Raw genomic sequence first — 20,568 nt, forward strand, 5'->3', positions numbered from 1 at the left:
TTGAACTCTGGCATCTATTAAAATGATGAATCATTGAACATTTTTTTTTTTTTGCCCAGGCCCAGTGAAAAGTTGCTTTATACAATAGCCCTTAGCAGTGTTCTAAAATTAGAAAATTACCCATGAGATGAAGGGCTGTCTAGTAATCTCTCCTCCCCTGGGATTCCCTTGCTGAAGTTACCTGGCCGCATACTAACTCTTGGCTGCTGGGCTGTCCTTCTCCTTAGGAAAATGGGCCTCAGATACAACTACTGCCCATGTGCTAAGCTCTCTCCACTTCCTTGTTTCACTAAGTTACACAGCCAGTTTATATTATTATTTTCATTTAACGAATATATATAGCATTTATTAGAGAATTGTTCAATTCATGCCATGCACATTACAACCCAATGAAGTAGGTATTGTTATCCCATTTTACTGGTGAGGAAACTGAGCACAGATATTAGCTTATACATCTATTTCTAAGGATTCACAAGCCTTAAGAGTTCACAGGCAAGCTGAGCATGGTGATGCATACCTATAACCCTAGCACTCTGGGAGGCTGAGGTGAAAGGATTAAAAGTTCAAACCCAGCTTGAGCACCTTAGTGATTTAGCGAGACCCTGTCTCAAAATTAAAAAAAAAAATTAAAAAGGGCTGGGGATGTAGCCCAATGAGAAGGCCCTGGGTTCAATTTCCAGTACCTCAAAAAGCAATGAATTCACAAATTCATAAGCAGTCTTAGATTACTGAAAAGATTGATTCTTTTAGGACTTTCATTTTATCTTTTGATGTCTGAGGGTAGCTACATGAAACTACAATTAACTGAATTTAGCCCTTAACCAGAGTGCCAAACGCTCTGCTGAGCTCTTTATGTTTTCTCATTTATTCTTCCTGAGAACCCTCTGTAATATTATCACATTACAATTGAGGAAGCTGAAGCTCAGGGATGTTAAGAAACTTGTCCTGTTTCACTCAGTTCGTTAGGTACAAATCCAGCTCTGCCTGGTTGCACAATTCATATCATTGGCCCACTTCCACATATACCTACAGGGTTAGCAGACTCTCCAGAAACAAACAAGCACTTCTTTATGTTTCTATGTATCCAGAAGTTTTTGCAGTTGTGTGTGAGGAAATGGACTTCTACCTCAAAATGCTGCTTGGATGCCTTCCACTCTCTGTAGACAGGCCCACAGTGTCTGTACTTTCCCACTTGACCTTAAACCTTAGCTAGCAAGTCCACCTTACAATCATGTGACAAGTTTCACAATATTTACCTCTTCTTGAGATAGTAGTGGACTCACTTTCTTTTAACTGTGTATGACAGGCCCAGTCTCGAATGTGCCTAGGGATTATCACTGGTTCTATTTCCAGTCACGGGCAGTATACTGAGCTCCCCAGTAGGCCTATGTGTGTCTAATTGTTAACATCTATGTGACCATGTGACTATGTGTATATGTATGTATATGTGCATAAGGGGAGTATGTTTATGTGTATATGCAGGTGTAAAGATGTGTGCATGCAATACGTGCACAGGTATATACGTGTGAACGTATCTGTATGTGTTAGATATGTGTGTGTCATATGTGTGTGTGTCTGTAGTGTGACTATGCATGTTTATGTATGTGTGTATGGTGTGAGTCTGCACCAGTGCATGTGTGTATGTGCAAACAATTCACTACTGAGATCCCTCTCACCTCTTTCCCACCGGGGAGAACCTGAGATGCACAACCATGTCCCTTCTAGGCCTCAGATCTTACAGTTGCAATACGGGGTGTGATGGGTTACTTTCTTACCCCCTTGCCTCTCTGAGAGACTTTGCCAATTGAAGAAAAACCAAATTCACTGTGCCTGTGCTAACATTTTTAAAAAAGAAGGAAAAGGGTGGTTCAGTGATGGTGACAGTGAAGAAAAGTAAAGTCTTGGAGCTAGCATTTGCAGCAGATTTATGTTTTTTTGTTTCCTAAATGTCACTTGTTGAAAAATAAATATTTACCAAGACAGAATTTCTTGTTTGGTGAGTGTGAGTAGAATTTTTATAGAATAAAACATCTACATTCTCATCTATTCAGAGGGAGAGCTTTCGCTCTTAATGTGACCATTACCAATTACCATTATGGCTTTTTACCTCAGCCTTTCCGCAGTGTAGTCATGATTCTCCCGAAAGGTCTCTAGGATGGCAGATTTGCACTGCAGGGGCAAAAATGGCTTCCTGGAAGTGGGATAGACTTCCTTGTGCATATGGTTCTCTAGGAGGGTAGTTTTACCCCCAGGAGACATATGGTGATTATGTGGGAACAGTTGTAGTTGTCACAGCTAGGATGGGGGAACTCTTACATCTGGTGGGTAGAAACCAGGGATCTGTTAAACATCCTGAAATGCTTAAGAAACTCCTGCTGCAAAGTTTTAAATGGCCCTAAATGTCAGAGATCTTGCCTTCAGTCTATGTGATGTACCCAAAAGGAAAGGAAAAATGCATGTGAAGACTTTCTTTCTATTTTTAAATACATATATATATATATATATATATATATATATATATATATATATATGTATGTATGTATATATGAGCTGCCCTCAGCACCATTAAGCCATAGCAGGCTGGGAAGTCAATGACAGAAAATGATAGGGAATTAGAATTTCTGTGACTAAATTTTTGTCTTGTTTCTTTTTTATGTATAAAGCCAAGGATTGAAACTCAGCTTATAAAAATGTCTCATTTCTGGGGCTCATCTCAGATGTAATACATTTTGATAAGCTTCTGAGTTTTTCTTTTATGCTTAGTCCTTTCTATGTTTTCCTTAAGAAATCTTTGCCTATCCCAAGTCGTGAAGATGTTACCCTGGCCGTTCTCCCCAAATTGACCAATGTATGTATGCAACATAAATGTGACTATGTTATTCAATGCCATCTTAACTGAAATCACAGTGTATTTTGTAGACACTGGAAGAATGATTCTAAAGTTGATATGAAGACATGAAGGCTCTAGAATATATAGAAATCTTGAAGAACAAAATTTAAGGATTTAGCATATCAGACTTCATGATTTGCTATAAAAGCAGTAGTAATTCATTTGGAACAGGATTGGCACAAAAGTAACAACAAGACCAGTGGCCTAGATACATGGTACAGAAATGGAGTTTCTCATATATGATCAGTTCAATTGTGACAGAGTCACCACTGCTGTTCAATGTAGCAAGGAAGACCTTCCAGTAAAGTATTAGGGAGATTGGATGTTCATACGGAAAAAATGACACTTGACTTCTACCTCACATCCATGCACAAAAATCAACTCAAAGTATATTAGAGATCAAGATACTAAAGGTAAAGTTATATCATCATATGGAAAATATCTTCATGAAATTGGAGAGCCAGCATTTTAGTGAGTTCCGCAGGTGATTCACAGACTAAAGTGAAGAACAATAACGTGCATTGTTTTCTGAGGTGACTCTAAACTGGATATTTTGTGCGGTGTGTTGACTTTATCTCAGCCTTTTTAATTGCTCTACTCAATAGAGCTTTGCGCACAGCAAGAGCTCAGTATGTGCTACCTGGCTTGTCGCACAGGTGAAACTCAGCAATATTGAGAATGGACTGTGCTTTGTATAGCAGTGAAGATGCTTTGCAGTTGAGACTTGGAGAAAATCCTCCAAATCGAGCTATGCATTATTGACTAATTTCCCCTTCTTTTCTCTTATGGTAACATTACTGACATCATCCTGTGCAGATCAATGGTCAAGAAGATGGTAAGCCCTTTAAATCGGTTTTTCACTGGGACATGAAATCCAAGGATGGCCCGAGTGCATCTGACAGGCAGCCGCTGGTGAATGAGGTGAGAAAAAGTAATCAATGGGTTTAGATAAAGAAAGAACAACACATTATACGAACAAAATATATTACACATACTATGCAACTGAAATGTACTTCTAGATAAAATCAAATTTGGTTTGCTTTCATTCAGTTTATAATTCCAGCTGTGTAGAGGAGACCTCTATCAGTGTGTCCTAGAAAGTACTCCACTGTATCTGGTCCAGTCCAGGTTCATTGTCTTGTCCTGTCCAACCACTGTGCTGCTGTCCCTGAGAATAGCCCTCCAGGCTTGAGACCAATGCTGCGCTTGCTTCCTTTCATATTTCACTCAGCCCAGCTCTTTCATCATGATCCCCACCATTCCTGCCTGGACTCTGTGAGATCCTGCCATGCTGGCTTTCCTGCTTCCATGTTTGCCTCTTGTCAGCCTAACTTGTGCATGCTTGTCACACACAGCTTCTAGGACGTCCCTGACTTTTCCCACCACCACTCTTTATTGATAGCCCCTTGTTTTCAAAATCCTTCAGCTCTCAGTTTTTAATTACACACATAATACTTGCATTTTTCTTACAGTAAAAAAAATCCTCACGGTACACAACTAATCCTTTATCCACTATCTCCAATCCCATTTCCCTCACTTGAAGTAACTACCGTTATCATTTGTTGTTGTTGTTTTTTTTTTTTTTGGTACCAGGGATCAAACTCAGGACCTCCCATGTGCCAGGCAGGTTCTGTGCCACTGAGCTACATCCCCAGCCCCTGTTATCATCTTGTGGGTATCCTCTAGACCTCTCTTTCTCTTTCTCTCTCTCATCTCTAGCAATCATCTAGCTATTTTTTGTTTACTTATATCTATCAATCATCTATCATCTATCTATGTATAACTTTCTAGTGCTTATGTTTGGGCTCACCTACTACCTTTAGTGACGGATCCCGACTGAGTTATTTAACTTTTCTTTGCTTCAATTTTCTCATATGTAAAATGAACTTCAAAAATTTTGTAATTCACAGAGCTGTTGTGAAGATTAAAAGAATAGATACAAAAATATTTGATAGCAGTAGGCATAATAAACATTGGCTCTAATTATTTTTATTGATATTTATATATGTATATTTCTTTCTATTGAAATGTTTTTCCTGTTTTTTTCATGAAACAATATGTATTGTTTTACAGTTTGTGTTTTTCACTCAACAAATATCTTGGAGATATTTCAACATCAGCATCCTTTTAAGTGCACCCCTGGGTGTACTATGGATGCACTGTTAAGAGTGTGTCTTAGTTACTTGCTTGTGGCTGAGACAAAATACCCCATACCTACAAATTAAAGGAGTAAAGATTGATTTATTTTAGCTCACAGTTTGTACAGGTTTCAGTCCATAGTCGACTGGCTCCAGGGCAGGGCAGTTTGGTGGAGGGCCATAGGAGAGGAGAAACAGTTCATGGTGTGGCAGGGAGGAAGCAGAGCAGCCATCAAGAGAGGAGGAAGGATATATTCCCTTAGGTCACACCCACACTGACCCTCCCCTTCTCGTCAATCTTCACCTCTCAACATTGCACCCAGCTATAAACCCATCAGTAGACTAATTCAGTATCAGACACCCATGATCCAGTATCACCCATGAGCCAATCACCTCCCTGAAGCCCCACTTGTGAGCACATGAAGCTTTGCGGAGACATCTATCTATAAGCCATTACAGAGTGGATGTCACATGCTGTCCTATTATTGGACAGGAGTGTTTCCTTTTTGTTTTCTCTTACAAAGTTGCCCTTGTTCATGGCCCCTTTCAGACACAAGTGGGTATTTCTCCAGAATAGATAATGAAAAATGAGATTGCTAGGTCCAATTCACCTTTTGAATTTTCATAGAAACTGTTAAATTACTTTCTAAAGTGGCTGAACGTTTTTTTATTCCTTCAGTTGGACTATGAGAATATCTGTTTCCCCACACACACCAATGCTTGGTACTACTGGGTTAAGATTTTAACACTCTGCATTTTGTTTCAATTCAGACTTTTCTGCTTGGTAGTATGGTGGAGCAAATTTTATATCCCTTTCCAGATCTCCAAAGCGTGGCTCTGCTCACCCTGTCCAACTCACCCCGCTGCAGCCCACCCAGCTCTCCAACTCTTCCCCCCAAGTACAGTCAACCCCAGCTTCTCGTGGTCTTTCCCATCTCTGCCTTTCCACTCTTCTTCAAGGCAGGCCACGTTCCTGGAATCCATTTAACAAATATTTGTGGAGTCTGTGGCATGGTAGGCACTGTCCTAGATTTTGGGTAACGATCTGTGAACAAAGCATGAAAATCCCTGTGTTTATGGAGCTGACCAGAGGGGATGCCATTCTTTTTCTCTTTGTCCTCAATAACTCACTTTTGTCCTGGAGGTCCAGCTCAAGTTCCATCTTCCTGCCAAAAACAGAGCCCACATCATACGGCTGCTTTGTATTCAACATACAAATGTTTTCTAAATACTGTTTTTTTCCTGTGTTACTTTTACCTTCAGAGGTAAATCATAAATATGTTAAAAGAAAAATTTTGTCTTCTTCTTTTCTTTTCCTTTCTCATTGTCAGTTGCTGAGCACGTAATAGGTGGTAGGCTTTTGAAGTTTGTCTCAATAATGCTGACTCATTATTGAGTCACAAGCCTGTCTGTAGGGACTTCCTCCTGCCCAGTGTCAGTGCAATGATGTGCAAAGAAATGTTAACTTCTATTTGTAATTTTCCTGTAATATCAGTGAATCTCTGGGAGTTCAATTATTTAGGATTTGAGGTCATTTTCTAGTCTGGAGAAATGAACATTTGAGTTAGCTAAGACATACAAACCAATAGGGGATTACAGTGTAGAGAAGAATATCTTATTTTGACAGCATATGTGCGTTATTGGGAGTATGGGATGGGGTTTGGAGTTTTGCCAACCCAATGTGTAGAGTGTGTATTGTATGCATCTTTGTACTTCCTTTGTAGAGAGGCTACTGGCCTGGATATGGGGAGGGGAATGCCTGGTGTCCAGGGGCTCTGCCAGACCCCGAAATCGTAAGGATGGTAGAGGCGCGACAAGCTTTTGGTGAGGTAAGGGCACTAGAAAGTACTCCAAGCAGTGGATATGGCAAGTAGTTTAAATGTTCCTTTATTCTTAAGATTGTGGTAGATAGAAATTGGCCCTTCCCCCAAAGATTCCCATGTCCTAATCCCTGGAATCTGTGTATGTCTTACATGTCCAGGAGAGTTTGCATTAAAGATCTTGAGACAGGAAGATGGAAGGTTCTTAGGATGGGCCCTAGGTAAGCACGAGGGAGGGAAGAGGGTCAGAGTCAGAGAGAGGTGAAGTGATGACAGAAACAGAGGTCATGTGAGGCAGGAAACAGAAATGTGAAGGCCTATGGAAGTGGAAAAGGCAAAGAAATCGCCTTTCCTCCAGAAAGAATCATCCCGATGGCTTGTTTTAGACAACTGACCTCCAGAACTGTCAGACAGACCTTAGAAGGTGTTCAAGCAGAAAGGCACTTCTAGCCTGATTGCAGAAATCCAGTCAGTTGCACACAAGCCTTCTGGCCCTCTCAAAACACCTACCCATTTAAAAAGTCTACTTTGGAAAATACTGTTAGTCTACGCATCTTTTCCTTTAGAAAACGGAAAGGCACAAATGCCAAGGTGATATTTCTCCTTAGGAAAACTAATCATCTACAGTATAGGTAGGGAGGAACAAATGAGGCATTTTACACTCAAAGTTATAGAACTGACTCTAGCAGATGAGTCACAGCAGTCCCTTGCATTAATTTCTGTGTTATCATACAAGCCTGGAGTCAAAGAATACTGGGGTCTTGTGCCAGGCTCCACAAAATGTGATGTAAGTGTCGAAGAGGATATCCTTTGTCCAGGAGAATATGAGTTCTTCACTGTTGATGGTATTATTTAAATTGCCAGTTGAATAGCGTTATCAAACGTATTCCAGGTGATTGAAATGTTTCCCAAGTGGTGAACCCAGTTCCACTGTAGTTTTATCAGTTCTCATCCTGTATTATATTGGTTCTCATGCTGTGGTTGGTTCTGGCCAACAGGAGTATACAGAAGACTATGGGCAACAGAGCGGTAAGGGGAGCTTTCCAGCCATGATCACACCTGCTTATGAAAGAGCCAAGAAAGCCAACCAGCTGGCCAGCCAAGTGAGTGCCCAGATGCTTGTTCACCATCGAGTATGCTCATTTTTGTCATTAATTAAGCCCTGCGATTCAGGGCGAAAGAACATAAGAGAGCGTTTTTAACAGTAGGGTTAGTGTTGTATTGGGGAGAAAACCATGTTCTTACCTTTCTCCTATCAAATCCTCCATTCCTTGATTGAGACACACATCTACAACACAGAGAGAAGACTGTGTGGTTCACCCGAAAAACAGTCCAAACAATTTCTTGAGATTGCTGGTTTTTATTCACTGGATGGCAGAGCTTCCTGAAGGGTAGCATAGTTTGTTGGTTAAAAACTCACATTTTGGTACCAGAAAGCTGAGATTTGAATCCTGGCTTTATTAAATATTAGCTGTAGGGTCATGGACAAATTACTTAACCTCTCTGTCCCTTGGCTTTTCATTTGTAGGGGGAGGAACAATAATCTCACCAGATGTGGTTGTTATGGCGATTAAGTCACTTTTTGTTAACACCTAGAAGTATCTGGCACGCTCTTGAATTTAGCGCATTAATATCGATGCTTTGGGGACCATAATAGATTTGCCACAGGTTTGAGTTGAGTGTAGCTGGATGGCAGAGCTTCAGGAGAGCTACCTGAGGGTCCTTACAGAGGCTGTGACCTTGTGCAACCTTAATTGTGTGCTGTCTCCTCATCAGGTGGAATACAAGAGAGGGCATGATGAGTGTGTCTCCAGGTTCACCACGGTGGCTGACACCCCTGAGCTGCTGAGGGCTAAGGCAGGGGGACAGCTTCAAAGTGATGTAAGAAATAAAGGATGCCAAGATGCAGTGGTCTTCACTGAAGACCCCTCTGGAGGAGGAGGGAGGGAGAATGCAGGAGGCATCTGAGTCCCGTGTGGATTTCAGGAAGAACTTTCTGATGTGAAAGCCGACCGGTTGGGTCCAATAAGCCAGCTAGCAAACACCCTTGAAACTGAAAACACTAGATCAGATGAGTTCCAAGCCAAACGTAGCTGATTAGTCTGGAAGAAATCCATTGCCACGGTTAACAAGAGAAAAGAATTTTTAAATAATTTTTGCCCCTTGTCTTTTCATAGCCCGTGTGCTTCATAGCATACAAAGGCCAAGCACGTAGTATTGTTCCAAAGGGAGGTTGAAGTACAAATCCAGCTTCACCTTAGTAAGTGGTTTCGACTTGTCTTGGCCTAGGTTTGGAATTGAGAGGCCTCTTTTGTCTCCCCAACTTTAAGCTCCCCAAGGACAGGAGATTTATTAGTTTGCCCAGCTCTACCTTTTGGCCCATATAGGGTGCAGTACAAGTACATGCTAAAAACGCACTTTGACACATTGAGTGTCTCCATGTGCCAGGCACTGTGCTAGATATTGGGAATGAAGAGGTAAATAAGATGTACATGGTTCATCAAGCTATAAGCCAAGTATGTGCCCTTACAACTGTGATGGGGTGGGCAAAGTATTAATGAAGCCCTTAGCAGAGCACCTCACTAGGGTTCTCTGATGTTTGTAGGATATAACATATGATTTTCTCTTTCTTTCCCTTAAATTTTCTTTTCAGGTGAGATACACAGAGGACTATGAACACCAGAGAGGGAAAGGCAGTTTTCCTGCTATGATCACACCAGCTTATCAAATAGCCAAAAGAGCTAATGAGCTAGCCAGTGATGTAAGTGCACACAGCAATGTTGCTGTGTTACAGAGGAAGCAGGAAGTTAACCTGAGCCTAGTTGTCCAACTTCCTGTTTACTTTTGGATGCACTCTGGAGCCCAGAAATAGCTTCCTTTCATAGTTTTCTAGGACTTATTATGATAATAACCTAGCACTTCTGTGTCTAAGATATATTCCTTAGATCCAAGCATAAGAATAACATTTCACAAGACTTTCATTTTTAGCTCTTCTTTGCATGGGAGGTTAAATTCACTGACTTTTCCTTTCCTTCCCACATAGGTGAAGTACCATGAACGATATCAGAGAGAAGTGAGGGGAATGGCTGATTCAGCCGCGGGAGCTGAGGGTGTGCTGACAAGGGAATGTGCAGACCAGTATGGCCAGGTATGTTATAAAGTAACTTCCTGGGAGGCTGGCCTTTTCCATGGCCAGTTCTCAGTTTGCCCTTTACTAGCAGTGACATTTAATAAGGGCTTTATCTTTGTTCTATTTATGAAGGGTGGATTTTCTAGGCCAGAAAGTAGCAAATAAAATTATACCTGGTTCAACTTGATCTACTTAGGAAAATACATTCCAAGAATAAGGCATTCTTGAGTTCTCATTCACAAACGTTCCCAAGGACAGAAACTGGCCATGTTTAGCCCATCACTGCTGTATGAAAGGGATCAAAATGTACATCTTAAAAAACATTGAGCATTTCACTGAGTAGCAGGGCTCATTGTCTTAGAAAATAAATTTCTTATCTCGGTTGCTGCTAGATAAAGCAGTATAACAGAGAATGCAAACCTTTTTCCTAATTCTGTTTCTCAAGTGAACTACATCTTGTCCTGGAGTACAAAGGCTGAGATGACAGTTACAAGCTAATTTTTATTTGTACTTCCCTTTGTATTTTCTGGCCAGGGATTGTAGGAGAGAAAAGAAATGTTTTTCTTTGAAGCTGTGTGTAAAGAATGTTGAAAGAACAAGTGTGTGCTGGAATGATATTTTCAATGAGTTTAAGTGGTTTTTTAAAATTTGGCATAGTATAAATTATTTGCACTATATAGTTATAAAAGGAAACCACAGAGAATTAATTTCTATCTTTAGAAAGACTAGTTACCATGCATGAGCACATGCTCATATGAGTCTTAGGGTGGGTATAATGAAGATGGATTGGGGAACTTTTGCAAATTTCTGCCTGAGCAAAAATGCTAGGTTTTGAATTAAAAAGGCCATTCCACCAAATTGTACAAGTTAATTAAATGATCTCTCACTGTTTTAACACAATGAAAATATGTTTTTACTGGTTTTCTGTCTTAATATATTATTTAGAAGGCTCAGGACAACTTTTAGAAATCCATTTTATTTAAAAGAAAATCTGGCTTTTATATTTGGAAAAATATTTTGTCCTTTATTTCACTGTTCTACCTGCCACGAGTTATAACACCCACCTAATTTCATGTGTTTCTAGATGTCTGTATACATAGATGGACTGTAACTTTGCAGTATCATAGTTGATTCTTGAGTATTTGTACACTTTGATGAAGTTTCTAGTCTTGATAATAACAAATGCAAGAATCAAGGTAGTTGCCATTTGATAGCACGGTTAGCAGCTCTTGGAAGGGCACTGTCTAGTGTGATATTTCACTGTGGGACCTAGTGTGACTTGCCAGGGCATGAGTAGGAAGGAGTGAGAGAGAAGCAGGTAGGCAGATGAACTATAAAAATCTGTAGCCCCGTAAATGCCAAGCAATTCATTTTTCTTTATAATGACTAACTACATTTGTAAAAAAATGTAATCTATTTATTATTTGTAACCAACAAACTCCCTAGCAGGATTAGGTGTCTTACAAAAAGATACACACACACACACACACACACACACACACACACACACAAATAAAAGTCCAAAAAAAAAAAAAAACCAATACAGTGGGATGGGAAAAATCAGAATAGATTGCCAAAGAATTTGAGAAACTTTTTTAAAAAAACTTTTTAAAAAGTATTATATTTGGCTCAGACTATTCTGGCAGCCAAGTGAAAAGGAGCACTTAGGCTGAACAGTTTTCATTATTGAGTAAAAAGAAGCTAGACATTTTAATTTGACTCAACTGCTGTATTTAAGAACACGTGTGTGCCAGAGTTTAAGCTGGTGCTGGCATGGGCAGGCCCTTGCTTTGGAGGAGGCCCCAGAGAGATGGAGTCCTGCATCCGGAGGGCCACGGTAAGGGCTGATCCAGCTTTGTGACCGGGAAGCAGCAGATTCTGACCCAGGCAGGCCTGTGATGACAGAGGACTTGGGAACTTCTGAGAGAAGGGTGCATCTGAGCAGGTCTTAAAGTACATCAGCCAGGGAAGGCTGTGTGATAATGGTTTCACAAGAAAGAAAGTTTCCCTTTGGGGTAGTGGTTGGGTGCTGTGGAGAAGAGAAAGGGAAAATTAAGACTGATATTATACTCCGCATGCTTTAATACACATTTACTCCCATTTCAGATCATCTGAGGGCAATTTGAAGCTTCCCACTCCCACCGCATGACAGAAATGTTACAGCACTTGTTTTCTGATCACGTGGCACATATGAGTGGAAAGGATAATACTATTAAAATATCCCTCTGATAGATGTGTTGTTGAACCTAAGTAAGGTAGTGTTTGAGACTATGAAGGCAAAGGACTTCTCCAATATGAATGAAGACAGCAGTATTCCGTCGCAGCACAGGACTGGGTGACTGGTGGAGCATCTTAATTTATCCGGTGAACATGATGATGACCATGAGAATGGTTATCATCTATTCAGTGCTGACAATGTCTTTGGCACCAATAAGTGGGCCCAACTCAAGGTCTAGCACCTTAACCCCACACAATATGGCTCCTGTGGCAATCACTGGAATTCCCAATGTGGATGGGCTTCTATGGGAACGGGCTCTGTGGGCAGTCATTGCTGATCCTCATCCATTCAGAGAGATAAGCATTACTGATCAAAGCTTTCGATCGACTCAGCAGGGTCACCTAGAGGAATGTGAGGAGCCCAGGGGAAAGGGCAGCTTCCCAGCCATGATCACCCCGGCTTATCAGAATGCCAAGAAGGCCAATGAACTGGCTAGTGATGTAAGTACCACACTGGGGCACAGGCAGAGCCACCGAGGAGGCAGAGGAGAAACGAGACTTAGGGGCCGCGTTTACTGAGTTTTGCACAGAGATACATTTGTCAGAGCTGAGCCAGAGTAGAATGTTAGCCTCGCCCTCAATTCCCGTCCAAATTTCTGATCTCTGCTTATGCTGAATCTCTGGTTACATTAATCTGCTTCCGAGGAGATTGACGTGGACAAACAGCACAACCCACTTGAGACCATTTGAGGCAAGTACAAATGCTGGTCCAGCCAGATAATCTGGGATTAAGAGAATTGCACCAGAAATCCATTCAGAAATTAAGCATTTTAGGGGAAGAGCTGATTAAAACAAGCCGTATTATTATTAAGCTGGGTGTAACCCAGTGATAAACGATTTTATTTACAGAACCTAAGCCAGCCGGGAGTCCTTGAAAGACAGACTATAATTAAACTTAGTAAGTGTAATGCTCGCTGCAGATCTTAGCACGGCAACGTGAACTTGATCAGAAGCCAGTGTTCATTTCAAGTCCTTTGCCCATCACAACTCAGTTGTTGTTCGGTTATTACCCACGTATGCGGAACAGCGCCACCTCTGCTCTGAGAAGGAAAGTACAAGAGATTACTCACTTTTCCTGTCAGTCAGCCATAGGAGAAATGAAGTCGAAACCTAGGGCAGATTGGGGTTGGAATTACATCCTTTGCTATGATTGTTTAAAGACCTTTCTTCATGTCGAATTACAGTGTAAGGCGTGTGAAAGGGGCCAGTGCGTTTTTAATACAAAAAGGACTGAGTAGTTGATAGATTTGATGGAGAGAAAAGTTGTGAAAATTCTATTAAGTAAATGTTAACATTAAATCATAGACAATTTTGAGGAGATTTATCTCACAAAATACAGTAACAACAACTCTAGACCCCCTTTGTGTATTTCTTTTAGATAAAATACAGGCAGGACTTCCACAAGATGAAAGGAGCGGCACACTACCATGCTCTTCCAGCCCAAGACAACCTGGTTCTTAAACGGGCTCAGAGTGTTAACAAGCTTGTGAGTGAGGTGCGTATGGGGGTGTTCGTCACATCTATGTGCTATCACCCTTTTATCTCTTAGAGAGCAAATGGGGGTGACCCTATGACAAACGATGCAGTTAAGAGTGTGGCATATACTATGTGTGGGTTACCAGTTTCCAAAGAATGGCTGTGCAGTAAAATGAAGTTAACAAGAAAGCCTAGAAGCAAACAAATTGAATCTTTCTCAAGTGGCTCAAAACTTTCTTCCCAGATCTTACCAGGCTATAGATACTCAAAAGTGCCAGGCAATAGATTTCTAGTTGCCAGAAGGAGTCTTGAATGACCCAGCTTTTAAATAATGTGTCATTGTTAGACACCGGAAAACAAAGAGCAGAAGGAGTATTTCAAATGTTAGGCTTCTGTTTCTCTCTTACCATTGTAGTCAGAGTTTGGGGAAGCTCTCTTACCTTACAGACTTCTGGAGGATGCATCACATAGATAGGTCAACCCCATCTTTAAGCTGTTTGGGATGGATAGGACCACTTGACATTCTCCACTAGCTCCTCAGGTCCTTTTTGTACTCCAGTGTCTCTCCACAGCAGCTCTTCTCATTCACATTACTTCCCTGGATTGTGAAGGCATTTGAGCCAGCAGCCTCTGGCCACAGGAATAATCATGGCTATGAAACATAACACACCGTCTGCATCTCAGAACATAATGCAAATATCCTGGACTATTTTTCTTCTCTAACTTCTAAAGGCAGATCCTTTACCCCAAGTTGTTAGTTGGCTTGTGGTCCTCTGACTTCAGAGTGCCTGACTCACAGAAGGACACTTTCTCGAACCTCGTTAGGAGCCTCAGACGCTTTGTTGTAGTCACTGAGTGCTAAGGTCTCGAGCTTCATAGTTAAATAAGTGTTCCAGATGATTCTGGTGCTGTAGAGCAGTGATGGCAAACTTTTTAGAGACAAGTGCAACCCAAAACCCCCTTATTTATTGCAGTGTCATCACTGCAATTAAACCCAAATATTGAGGTTTTAGTTTAGAAAAAACAACTTATACACCCACTTATTTTGTCTTAAAAGAAGAACAACACACATGCCACAGGTTCACCACCAGTGCTCTAGACCATAGGCTCAGCCTGTTTTTGTGAATAAAGTTTTATTGAGATACAACTTCATCATATTTATCTTGTCTATGGCTGCTTTCAAGCTACAAGGATGGAAATGATCACTTGACATAGAGAAATGTGACTGGCAAAGCCTAAAATATTTTCTATATTGTTTAGATGGGACCTTTGCAATTGTTAGATTGTCACTTTGTTGTAGACCTGGGGAAAAAAGTGTCTGGTTCTGTTTCATAGAGAGTTTTAGGGACAGAGCTAGAACCAGTTCACTGAGAGTGCAGCTCTACCCATGCAGAAACACTACTGTCAATACTTTGACCTTCTTTCAGGTGAATATGTGTAACTGAATACATGAAAATGGAGACATGTCTATAGAGTTAGAATTTGACTGTATATGCAAATTCATATTTTTAAACTTTATACCATACTGTGAGCACTGTAACGCATCTTGCATACTTTAAAAGGCATGTCCCCACTGTATAGTTTCACTAGACATGATAGCAAATTAAGTTGTATTTCCTGTGGTAAGAGGTCACAAGGGAAACTTCAGTTTCTTTTTGCCCTGTATTTATTCATTAAGACAAACCAGCTGCACCTCTATAAATGGTAATTGTCCTCAGCTGCCTTCTGCAATTACCTGGGATGAAGTGGAGTCTATTTAATAACGATGGCCTCACATTTTCCATCCAGGCACCCAGGGGAGCTCAAATAGCCCACCCCTTAAATTAAAGATCCCCTCCATCAGAGTAGTCTTCTTTATTATACTCTTGTAAAGGACCTGGTTTTGGTTAAACTTTATTGAAGAATACATAGAGATATGTGTACATATTGTTAAATATATTGGATTTTTACCATGGATTTATCTATGTAATTAACTCGCAGATCAGAAAACTAAAGTCTGAAGTCCACATAATTCCCACAAGACATTTCTCCTGAGAGCAACCACTTAATTTCTGAAAAACAGTTTCACCATTAACATATTTTTTGTGGTGCTAAGGATTGAAGCCAGGGCCTTGTGTGTGCTAGGCAAGCCACGCCTCTATATTGAACTACACCTCCAACCACAGCTTAGCCATTGTTTTGAGCTGTATGAGGTCTTACAGGACATGGTCTTGGAAAGGAGCATATATTTTTAATTTTCAGAAGGAAATCAACTATTCTTTTTTTATTTTATAAAGGAAAACATATTTATAGTATCCTACCCCTGGTATTTTAAAGTCTTTGAATTTTTTTTTTTAAAAATCATAGTTAAGTCCTGGAGATGTTTTCAGGAGTGACTTTGGGTTTGGTTCCATGGCACGGGTCATGTTTTGGTTTCCAAGGTGGAGTATAAGAAGGATCTGGAAAGTAGTAAAGGTCACAGTATCAACTACTGTGAAACACCTCAATTCAGGAACGTGAGCAAGATCTCAAAATTCACCAGTGATGTGAGTCCTCCATGCCTAAGCACCTGGGCACTGTTTTTGTGAGCTTAATTTTTAGGTCTCCTAAGAGACAATCTATGTGAATGCATCATAAGTCTTGGAAAAGCATGGCTTCTTTGGCACCCGTACCTATGAGTTTTGGCTGAGATTGTCTCCATAGTGTCAAATTCTGTCACACCCTGCTGTGCCCTCTTCCTTTCCCATACTTGACTTTGCATCCTCAGTACAGGACCTGTCCTCTCTCTCCTTCTGGATCTCTTCTGTACAGCACAGTGTCCTACCTAGTGACAGATGCTGGCAGTGGAGCCTGGCTGAGCATGCGACACCCCCTCTCAATGTGACTTTGTGCTTCTGGGCTAATAAGCGATCTCACCTAACCCTCACGTTCATCCAGAGAGCTAGACATGATTTCCCTGTCTTCCAGAAGAGTAGATGGATACTAGAGTGATATTTGTGAATTTGGACACTCTCAGAGAAGGTCTGAAGATGTAACTTGAGAACATCAAGGAACTATTGCAGATCACTTGATTTTTACTTTTGCTTAGGTACACATAATAGTAAAATTTATAATAACAGGGGAATTTGGAAGGCTCAATGAAGAATTTATTTTGCAAAAATGTAGTGATAATTAAGATCATATCTGATATATAGTAATAGGAGTATATTTAAATACTCCCAGTGCGTAGAAACTCAATGGCCTACCTGGGTAGAGGATTTTAATGTAGCTTCATTAGAAGTATGCAGATTTTCCTGTTGGTGGACCTTCATCATTACATTTTGATCTTCACTTTATTTTAAGGAGCATTTGGGACAAACATCATTATTTCAGATGGTTACAGTAGTGACCAATTTTTACATTACAGAATTTGACAAAACTCAGTTTATTCTTCATATACTGTCATCCTTTGGTATCTATGGGTGGTTGGTTCCAGCACCCCCATTGTGCCAACATACTCAGATATTAAATTCCTTTACATAGAATGGCATAGTATTTGCTTATAACCTACAAACATTCTTGCATATACATTAAATTATCTCTAGATTACTTATAGTACCTAATACAACATAAATATTATGTAAATAGTTGCTATACTATGTTTAAAAAATACTGGCAAGAAAAAAAACCTGTATTCAGTACAGATCCAAGTTTTTTCTGAGTAGTTTTGATCCATGGTTGGCTGAATTCATGTACATAGATCCTGTGTGTGGAGAGGCTATTTACAAACAGAGGTGAGAGTATGCAGCGATTTGTGCCATCCCCAGCCTGGAGCTTTGCATACTCAGTGCTTGTCTGTTGGAAAGCTCCACACTTACATGGTAAATTTTCACACTGGAAAAATCTGGTAAATTTAAAACTGAAAATGTAAGAACAAACGAACAAAACATTAAATCTGCTATGTGCTGTCAATGCCCATCAGACCCCATGTTCTTGTGTGTTTGTCTGCCTGCCTTACTCCACCTTCTTGTGCTTGCTTGAAATTAAAGTTGTTAAAAGCAAACTTTTTGTTTATTCAGTGGGACACTGATTACTTAAGTAGCTTAATCATTTATATTTTGGATTTAGTGGATTAAGATGAGTGCTTTATCTTCAACTAGTTGGGAAGTTTTTGTTGCAAGTTTTATGTTTCCACATAGAATAAATATAAAGAAAACTACCAGAACCATATGAAAGGCCACTATGAAGGAGTTGGCATGGACAGGCGCACCCTCCACGCTCTGAAAGTCAGCAGTCTGGCCAGCAATGTGAGTGCTTTGTGTGAGCCCTGAAAGGATGGAGTGGAGTAGGGTATAAGGAATTCAGTCCATTCTTTTTCAACCTCCCTTTTAAAAAAATATCTCTACACTAGTGTGTAGAGACAGATCCATCAGAGTTTCTAAATCTTAACCATTGCAACCTAGGATTTGTAAAATTCCTTAAGATTTTCAAGGTCTTAATTTATCTTAGCTTTCTCTGGTTTGAAGAGTACTTAAATCTATCATAATTGATCCATTATGATAAACATTTTCAATTTCTGAGAGATAAAGACATGGATAAACATGATTCATATGTAAAATTCCCCACATTCAAAAGCTCTTGTGATTTACTTGGGGCTGGTTAGTTGGTTGGCGAGTGTGTTTGTCCATTAGTTTTATTCAGTCATTGTGTTTATTGAAGGCTTCTGGTGGCCAGGCCCTGGTCAAGGTGGTAGGACAACAAAACAGATCAAGTTCTTGTTTTCCTTTTAGTTGAGAATCTATTGATCTCTCTTTGGCTTTGTCAATCTACTTCACAGATTTGCAAATGCCAGCTTATTAATCATGGAGTAGAGTTAAAAGACACTTAAGGGAAACTGATTTTATTATTAAAACATATAAATGTCAGATTTTCTCTGCTTGAGAATGTCAGATTTGACCCTTAGGAAGAAAATTTAAATACTCTGAAGACTCCTGACTTTTCATTTATTTTGGGGGGTTAGCCAAGAAGAACTTTCTTTACATACTCATGTGTAAGTGTTCCTTTTTAACAAAAATGACAAGAAGTCTCTTAAGTAAAAAATGAAAAATAAAATAAATATGCTACAGATGGAAGTTGACTAATTTTGGATTAATTAAGAAGAATTTAGATTAATTTAAGGCAAAAGTGTGAACATAATTTTCCTTGGAGGTAGTGAAAATGAATTAATTTTGTTTCTGGCTATTTTAAAAACAATTCTAATGACATTTTAACAAGGTCAAAAGAAAATGAGAACTGATTTCTCTTTCCTTGTACTTTCCTTTGGGTTTCAGGTCGCCTACAAGGCTGATTATAAACATGACATTGTAGACTACAACTACCCAGCCACTCTTACTCCTTCCTATCAAACAACAATGAAACTGGCTCCTTTGAAAGATGTAAGTCCTCTTGCAGTAGCCCTTTGGCTTTATTACTTGTCACTTCCTTCCTGGGGTAGTGGTGGGGGTGCATAGTGAGTCTTCAGCAGATAGGTGGAAAGAAATAAGATACAATTTGTAGGAGACTGGAGGGTCCAAGAAAAGGGTAGTTAGGAAGCCCCTTTGTGCATGGGTGGAAACTCAGATTTTCAATGGAAAGTGGGAACGACTCTGATTTTTGTGTTGAAAATAACCTGAAGTTCAGTTACTCCTCTTAGAATTTGGAGGGCTATGTCTAACGGTCACATTTATAATAATTATTCTTTACCAGTGATGACCTTTGTTAAAAAAGAAAACTTTGGAGTATAGTATATTAAGGACTGAGGGAAATAAAATAAGATGGACAGATGAATATAAGTTGAGAATAAGGGATAATGCCGATGTTTTTCCTCAGGAGCACATTGGAAATTTTATATATATATATATATATATCCCTTAGTTATTATAGCAGTGAATCTATAGTTAGGCTTGTCTTACACAAAATAGTATAATTAATTAAATTCATTGGTTTCTAATCACAAGAGTTTTACTACATGTTTAATATATAAAAATTTTAAGTACAAAGAAATACAAAGGAAAAGATAAAAGTCATCTGTTATCATAGGAGGTATTTAAGGTGGGTTAGAAATGAGTGGGTAAAAATATGAGTGGGTGTCATAGTTCTTAGTGAAGGTGATTTGTGGTCAATAATGTAACAAATAATTCCACATGTATTTATTGAATGTGACTTTCTTCCACATCCTTTGGGGTGAGCATAACTCTGGCAGTTGACTTGGGTTTTCCCATTTCCTATTTCCCCCTCTCTTTTGCTCAGTGTAGGAGCTGTAGGATTAGCTGGATCTTACACAGTGCCTAGGACATTGAAAGATAATCATTGGTAAATAATAGTGTGCTGGATGAAAAGGGGCTTTTCTAATATGTAATATAGCAGGGGATGGGAAATAGAGAACTATAAGAACCTAAATTTGCTTCTCTTTTTCCAGTAAGTTTTGTTGGTTGGCTTATTCATTTCACTTTAATGAAACTCACAGTCAAACTCAGCTACTGCCAAAGCTATATTTTTTTTTGTTGTTGTTTTGGCTGCATATCTCACTTGGGGCACTTACCAGTTAGGAACGTATTGAAACTTGAGTGTGTCCTTTTGCAGTAGAATTCTGGAAGTGGTGCCACACACACACACTCACCCCTGATATAGATTTCTGCAACTCTGCGTGTCTAGTAACATGACTGTTACTACATTTGTCCGTATAAGACTCTGGATCAAACTTTAGACCTGAAATATAGTGAACCCATCTGACACCATAATTAAACTGGACTGAACTAGAAATACTAGTTGAGTTTAAAGACAGACTTTCAACTGGCAGTGCATTAGCCACATCCAGGCTTAGGAGTATTTTGCTCAGTC

At 39.8% G+C, this 20,568-nt stretch overlaps 1 protein-coding gene across 13 annotated transcripts in view; it reads left to right on the forward strand.

The window, feature by feature from the left end:
- Nrap (nebulin related anchoring protein) overlaps nucleotides 1–20,568 on the forward strand; it is a 68,121-nt gene that overhangs the window by 1,891 nt on the left and 45,662 nt on the right. For 4 of the 13 annotated variants that reach the window (XM_087185272.1, XM_087185280.1, XM_087185281.1 and 1 more), the window contains exons 4-14: nucleotides 3,707–3,811; nucleotides 6,753–6,857; nucleotides 7,847–7,951; nucleotides 8,625–8,729; nucleotides 9,502–9,609; nucleotides 9,892–9,996; nucleotides 12,589–12,696; nucleotides 13,634–13,750; nucleotides 16,152–16,256; nucleotides 17,889–17,996; nucleotides 19,020–19,124. In XM_087185272.1, coding sequence (XP_087041398.1) covers nucleotides 3,707–3,811; nucleotides 6,753–6,857; nucleotides 7,847–7,951; nucleotides 8,625–8,729; nucleotides 9,502–9,609; nucleotides 9,892–9,996; nucleotides 12,589–12,696; nucleotides 13,634–13,750; nucleotides 16,152–16,256; nucleotides 17,889–17,996; nucleotides 19,020–19,124 — 1,176 coding nt within the window. The remainder of the gene's footprint in view (nucleotides 1–3,706; nucleotides 3,812–6,752; nucleotides 6,858–7,846; nucleotides 7,952–8,624; nucleotides 8,730–9,501; nucleotides 9,610–9,891; nucleotides 9,997–12,588; nucleotides 12,697–13,633; nucleotides 13,751–16,151; nucleotides 16,257–17,888; nucleotides 17,997–19,019; nucleotides 19,125–20,568) is intronic. The other 9 variants (XM_087185277.1, XM_087185284.1, XM_087185285.1 and 6 more) reach the window with 6 other exon arrangements.

This window comes from Heterocephalus glaber, unplaced genomic scaffold, assembly GCF_053883595.1.
Source record: "Heterocephalus glaber isolate CG9 unplaced genomic scaffold, H.glaber_assembly_v1.0 deba00001497, whole genome shotgun sequence".
NCBI lineage: Eukaryota > Metazoa > Chordata > Mammalia > Rodentia > Bathyergidae > Heterocephalus > Heterocephalus glaber.